The 7,051-nt window shown below is 51.0% G+C and overlaps 1 protein-coding gene across 1 annotated transcript in view; it reads right to left on the bottom strand.

Annotated features, from left to right (window-relative positions):
- Nucleotides 1-2,329: 2,329 nt before the first annotated feature.
- Nucleotides 2,330-7,051, bottom strand: part of LOC134342203 (NACHT, LRR and PYD domains-containing protein 3-like) — a 38,648-nt gene continuing 33,926 nt past the window's right edge. Inside the window, exons 6-8 of the mRNA XM_063040178.1 lie at nucleotides 4,003-5,740; nucleotides 3,399-3,485; nucleotides 2,330-3,243 (exon numbers count right to left, since the gene is read on the bottom strand). Coding sequence (XP_062896248.1) covers nucleotides 3,072-3,243; nucleotides 3,399-3,485; nucleotides 4,003-5,740 — 1,997 coding nt within the window. The 3' untranslated portion in view covers nucleotides 2,330-3,071. The remainder of the gene's footprint in view (nucleotides 3,244-3,398; nucleotides 3,486-4,002; nucleotides 5,741-7,051) is intronic.

The following is a 7,051-nucleotide window of genomic DNA, read 5'->3' as shown; positions in this document are numbered from 1 at the left end:
TTACCCAGTGAGTCTCTCCCCTACTCTCCCCGTCACTCTTGACACCCTCCCGTCTCCGATCCCTTGTCCTTTCTCCCACTACCCATCACATCCTGGGTGGTGAACATTTTCCAATGGGAAATTTCGCTCCCCCACCCGATCCCTTCCCTCCGTCGTTGAGTGAGTCGCTCCCCTCTCCCTCCGTTCAGACACTCAACTCTCCGTCCCATCAGCAGTGACCGCGTCTCGACCCCTCGCTCCCCATTTACCACCTGCCCACACCCCACACTTCTTGCTGTTCTTCTTATTTGCGATGGAACGTCACCACCCATCCTCCCTCACACTCCCCATCAAGTTCATCCCCATTCTGTCCTATCAGACCCCTCTCTCCCAGTTCCTGTAACTTCCCCTCACTCCCCGTCCCATCACTTACCCTCACTCCCCGTCCCGTCACTCCCCCTCCCTCCCCCGTCACTCCCCCTCCTTCCCTCCCCAACCCGTCACTGCCCCTCCCTCCCCGTCCCATCACTTTCCCTCCTTCCTGGTCCCATCACTCCCGCTCCCTTCCTGTCATTTCACTCCTCCTCACCCCGTCTTTATCTTCTCCATGTCACCACAAGTTTGTGACAGGAACTTTCGCCTCCCCTTTTCGTCCCCTATTGACTTCGCCACGGTCACCGTCTCATTAGTCCACTCCTCATCCCGTCACTCCTCTTCCTCCCAAACCCCTCACCCCTCCTCCCCAAAACACACATGTATATGTGTATGTTTATCAGAGCTATACACATTAGTTTATTCAATTAAAAAATTATTAGAATTAAAATATATACACAATACCCAAGACTATATAAAACACAAATTAAAATACTGTTTTTACAATCAATAACACACTCGATCCCGGGATTGTATCCACGGGCACCGCATGTTCCTTCGCCATAGATTCTGTGAGCGACAGTCGCCATTGTAAGTCAGTGTCTCACTCCATCCCCGGCGGCCACATTAACCAAGGAACACACACAAAAATGCTAGTGAACGTAGCAGGCTGGGCAGCATCTCTAGGAAGAGGTACAGTCGACATTTCGGGCCAAGATCCTTCATCAGGACTAACTGAAGGAAGAGATAGTCAGAGATTTGAAAGTGGGAGGGGATGGAGAGATCCGAAATGATAGGAGACAACAGGAGCGGGAGGGATGGGGCCAAGAGCTGGACAGTTGATTGGCAAAAGGTATACAGAGTTGGAGAAGGGGGAGGGTCATGGGACAGGAGGCCCAGGGAGAAAGAAGGGGGGAGGTGAACCCACTATAGTGAGAGGCACAGAGAGAGAAAAAAGAGACAAAATAGGGAAAAGAATAATGATAATAAATAATAACGGATGGGGTAGGAGGGGGAGGTGGGGCATTAGCGGAAGTTAGAGAAGTCAATGTTCATGCCATCAGGTTGGAGGCTACCCAGACGGAATATAAGGTGTTGTTCCTCCAACCTGAGTGTGGCTTCATCTTTACAGTAGAGGAGGCCGTGGATAGACATATCAGAATGGGAATGGGATGTGGAACTAAAATGTGTGGCCACTGGGAGATCCTGCTTTCTCTGGCGGACAGAGCGTAGGTGTTCAGCAAAGCGGTCTCCCAGTCTGCGTCGGGTCTCACCAATATATAGAAGGCCGCATCGGGAGCACCGGACGCAGTATATCACCCCAGCCGACTCACAGGTGAAGTGTCGCCTCACCTGTAAGGACTGTCTGGGGCTCTGAATGGTGGTGAGGGAGGAAGTGTAAGGGCATGTGTAACACTTGTTCCGCTTACAAGGATTAGTGCCGGGTGGGAGATCGGTGGGGAGGGATGGTGGGGGAACGAATGGACAAGGGAGTCGCTGGGATTGTGTGATGGGACGGCGTGGAGGGAGCTTCACGCTGTGTCTGATCCCGGGAGTGTGTGATGGGACGGTGCGGAGGGAGCTTCACACTGTGTCTGACCCCGGGAGTGTGTGATGGGACAGTCAGGGCCCCAGACATATTTATTTGTTATTTCCCTTTTTTTCTCCCTCTGTCACTCTGACTATACCCCTTGCCCATCCTCTGAATTTTCCCCTTTTCCGCCTTTCCCTTCTCCCTGGGCTTCCTGTCCTATGACCCATTCATATACCTTTTGCCAGCTCTTGGCTCCATCTCTCCCCTGTCTTCTCCTATCATTTTGGATCTCCCCCTCCCTCTTCCACTTTAAAATCACTCACTATCTCTTCTTTCAGTTAGTCCTGACGAAGGGTGTCGGCCCGAAACGTCGACTGTACCTCTTCCTAGAGATGCTGCCTGGCCTGCTGCGTTTACCAGCAAGTGTGATGTGTGTTGCTTGAATTTCCAGCATCTACAGAATTCCTCGTGTTTGCGGTTATAAAATCACATTCAGGGCCATGTCCAAGATCGCTGCAGATCCAGGGTTTCTGCCGAGGTATTTGTCAATTTAACATCATTATATCGGCCAGACTGCCGAATGCACCGTCCTCAGCAAAGGGAGCAAAAGGATTCTCTCCCAGGATAATCCCACCCCGGGACACCGGTGTCCCAGACTGAGACCGGTCCCCCGAGATCTTCCTGTCTGTGTAATTCCCCGGGGTCTCGAACCCGCACATCCAGCGGAAGCTCCGGCACTGGACAGGAGGCGGAAATACGTCACTACGGGAGAACAGCGAACGACACACAGCGCGAGACTGGAGCCAATTCCGTTAAAACCGTTGGGAATTAAACCTGGCGCGTGGCCATTAAAGGTACGGGGAAGGTTAAAGGGGAGGGCGGGGAATCGGCCAAAATGTCGGCATCCCGCGGGCGGGGATGTTCACACATTCAGATGTTCACAGATACACTGTCAGTCCGGGTCTGGGTTCCTGCAGAGATCTCAGCTCCTTCCCCCCGGTCTCACTGAACTGATTCACTGCCAGCCTGAAACAGATGGGAGAATAAAGATGAAATAAACAGATTACACAACAGTGTCAGTAACAGGGGACTGGGGTTAATGTTTCAACAACACTCACAGACAAATATCACCAGAAAACCCGCGGATCCGCTGATATTTTATCACATTGAACATTAACACAAACACTCACTGGATCCACTTCAGACTCGGGAGGGTCAGTATGAGGCGGCGGACAGCGGGGACAGATCGGTCTGTCAGCGAGTTTAATCCCAGTTCCAGCTCCGTCAGTGATGGGTTTGTACTGAGAGCGGAGACGAGATCCTCGACACCAGAATCTTTGAGAACAACATTGCTGAGCCTGGAGACGAGAGAGAGTGAGGGTGAAGGACACAGAGAGACAGGAGATGGTACAAATCCCCAGTGTTTATCAGTAACACAATTACTGATCACATTTATGTTCAGTGTCAGACACCCAGTGACTGTAAACACAATCTCCCACAGTCTGGTACTTACCGCAGTTTCTGTATTTTACACTCCGGGTTCCTCAGAGCCGCAGACACCAGTTTCACTCCTGAATCTCCCAGTTTATTAAAACTCAGTCTAAACACAAACAGACAAATTGATGAACAAAGTGATTCAAACCGTGGGTCTGAGGGAATTTCTCTCACTCGGATATTTCAGGAAACATTAAACCCTTCAGTAAGTCACTGATCGGAGTTCCCATCACTGTCAATGTCCCTCACTGCCCAGCTCCAGGCTATTCACCGAATGTCAGTAATTTAGTCTGTCGGCGTGACCCTGTAAACTCCACATATTCTGTCTCATTCCCCGATGGTTAGAAACGTGTTCCTGATGTGAGAGGGTCGGAAGGGGCAGGGGTGAAGGGCAGAAACTCCCACAGTGAGGAAGATTAGTGAATGGGGAAATGTCGATGGGAGATGGTGGAAGAAAAAGGAGGAAGGGGGAAGGGGAACAGAGATCCCACAGGAGGAAGGGGGATGGCATTTGTTACAAATCTTCAGAATCATATTTACTACAGTTTTACCCAAATCCCTTTATGTTGAAACAACACAATGGAACAGTTTCACAGTTCAGAGTGAGAGATAAATCAAGTTACCTCAACTCCTGGCACTTGTGCAGCCCGGGTCCCAGCCGCTGGATTCCTTCACATTGAATGTGGCAGCTCTCCAGGTTGAGGTGTTTTATTGTATCACAGAGTCCGATGACATGAGACAGGACCGCACAGTCAATCGGGGTCAGTGTCATTCCCAAGAATGAAAGTGTTTCCACAGATCCCAGTGCGGCCTGAGCCAGTCCACGATTCTGAGACTCAAACAGGTAGTGCAATGTGTTCAGGAGGCTCCTTTTACCAGCTTCACTCCTCGTGTTTCCAATCTGGCGTTTAACCTCCTCCTTCACCCAGTCAATCACCCGGCAGGTTGTTTGATGAGGAAATGGACCCAGAAACTCCTCCAGGCCCCGAGCTGTCATTGGGTTGGAGAGACCAGCAACGAAACGGAGAAATACCTCAAATCGCCCATCTGTCGTGCTGTGGGCCTCAGTGAGGAATTTCAAGGTATCCCCGGGATGTGGATTCAGGAATTGTGCGATAGCAGCTACAAACTCTTGGATGGTGAGGTGTGGGAATGTGTAAACCACGCTCCGGGCAGAATCCTCTCTCTCCAAAAGCTCCATCAGGAATCCGGACAGGAACTGGGAAGGCTTCAGATTGTAGTTGATCAAATCTCCATCTGTAAACACAATCTTCCTATCGTACACTCCTCTGAAGGCCATCTGACCAACCCTGAGTAACACATCACGGGGGTTCTCAATCTCACGGCCGTGGTTTTTCAGGATGTTGTAAATATAGTAGGAGTACAGTTGGGTGATGGTCTTGGGAACTCGCTGCGGGTCCCTGACTCTTTGTGTGAAGAAGGGGCCCAGTGCCAGAGCGAGGATCCAGCAGTAGGAGGGGTTGTAGCTCATGGTGTACAGGATCTCGTTCTCCTTCACATGTTTGAAAACAGCTGCTGCCACCGTCTGATCTTCAAAATACCTGATGAAATATTCTTTCCGTTCCTCACCAACAAATCCCAGGATTTCAGCCCGGACACCGATCTCAGCCTTTTCCAATAAATGTAACGCAGTGGGACGGGTGGTCACCAGCACTGAACACCCTGGGAGCAGCTTGCCCTGGATTAAACTGTACACGATGTCAGACACTTCACACCACCACTCGGGATCTGGGCACTGGTGCTTGGGTTCTGTATCTCTCTGACTGTCAGCAAAATCGATTCTGTGTTTGAATTCATCCAAACCATCGAATATAAACAGCAATCCCTCTGGGTTCTTCCAGACCTCTCTCAGGATATTCCCAAAGTAAGGATATTGATCCAGAATCAGTTCCCTCAGGTTTATTCTGCAGTTAATGGAGTTTAAATCCCGGAATTTAAAACTGAAGACAAACTGGAATTGTTGGTATATTTTCCCCGTGGCCCAGTCATAAACAATCTTTTGTACCATTGTTGTTTTCCCGATCCCCGGGACTCCGGCCACTGCTGCTGAACTCCCAGATTTGGATTTACTCCGGGAACAGCTGCTCTGGAACAACCGATCTGTCCGGAGTTTCTCCAGCTCTCCGCGGAGATGTTTCACTCTCCACTCCTCGTGGTCTCTGCCTCTTGCCAGCAGCTCATGTTCCACCAGTCTCCGATCTCGAACAGCAGATATGACCGTAAGCTCAGCGTATCGATCAACCAGCTGGAAAACCTTCACCTTCTCCCTCATCAGGATCGTGTTGACTCTCAGTGTTTCGGTTTGTGTCCGCAGAGTCTCCTTGTGTTTCTGTTGAACATCTTCCATGGGAACAGACAGTGGACAAACTGTTAGATGCCTCAACTCAGAACTCAGCATTTAAGCACACAAGAGTTAGCTCAAAGCTCTTGCATTAATTGGATTCATCAATGGATGCTCGAACAGTAAATTTGATAAACAGACCCCTAACTGGACAGAGAGGCCTGGTCCAGATAAACACCAGATCATCACATTTCACAATTAACTGTGCTGTGAAGGTGAGTATTTCCCTGGTAGTTCACTGACCCCTGACTGTCCCGTACTGGACAAACTCCCACTACTGTCACAGCTGTCATTTTCTTCCTGTGGAAGAAACTTTTAGTCCCCAGTGTTGATGTGGCATCTGGAGATGGAGAAAAGGATAGTGGGCATTCTGTGAAAGGAACAGGTCAGGGAATCACAGTTCCCCCTCCCCTCTCATCGTCACCCTGTCGGGGGTGTGTGGGCTCTCACAGTGTGTCAGGACCCTGTCAGGGGTGTGTGGGATTTCACATGATGTCAGGAACCTGTCAGGGGTGTGTGGGATCTCACAGTGTGTCAGAACCCTGTCAGGGGTGTGTGGGGTCTCAGTGTGTCAGGATCCTGCAGGTCTGTGTGGAGTCTCACAATGTGTCACAACACTGTCAGGAGTGTGTGGGGTCTCACAGTGTGTGAGGACCCTCTCAGGGGTGTGTGGGGTCTCAGTGTGTCAGGATCCTGCAGGTGTGTGTGGGGTCTCACAGTGTGTCAGGACCCTCTCAGGGGCGTGTAGGTTTTCACAGTGTGTCAGGATCCTGCAGGTGTGTGTGGAGTCTCACAATGTGTCATAACACTGTCAGGAGTGTGTGGGGTCTCACAGTGTGTCAGGACCCTCTCAGGGGCTTGTGGGTTTTCACAGTCTGTCAGGACTCTGTCAGGTGCGTGTTGGGTCTCAAAGTGTGTCAGTATCTTGTCAGGGGTCTGTGGGGATCTCACAGTGTGTCCGGACCCTGCCAGTTGTGTGTCGGAATCTCACAGTGTGTCAAGACCCTGCCAGGGGTGTGGGGGGTCTCACACTGTCACAGCATTTTGCCAGGGGTGTATGGCGTCTGGCAATGTGCCAGGACCCGATCTGGTGCGTGTGGGGGTGTTAGAGTGTGTCCTCTCCCTCTCATGTGTGTGTGGGGTCTCACAGTGTGTCAGGACACTGTCGGGGGTGTGTGGGGTCTCACAGTGTGTCAGGACCCTGTCAGGTGTTTGTGGGGTCTCACAGTGTGTCAGGACACTGTCAGGAATGTGTCGGGTTTCACAATGTGACAGGACCCCAACTGGGTTGTGTGGGGTCTCACAGTTTG

The sequence above is a fragment of the Mobula hypostoma genome, unplaced genomic scaffold (assembly GCF_963921235.1).
Source record: "Mobula hypostoma unplaced genomic scaffold, sMobHyp1.1 scaffold_88, whole genome shotgun sequence".
Taxonomy (NCBI): domain Eukaryota; kingdom Metazoa; phylum Chordata; class Chondrichthyes; order Myliobatiformes; family Myliobatidae; genus Mobula; species Mobula hypostoma.
This window is presented reverse-complemented; position numbering and strand designations above follow the sequence as displayed.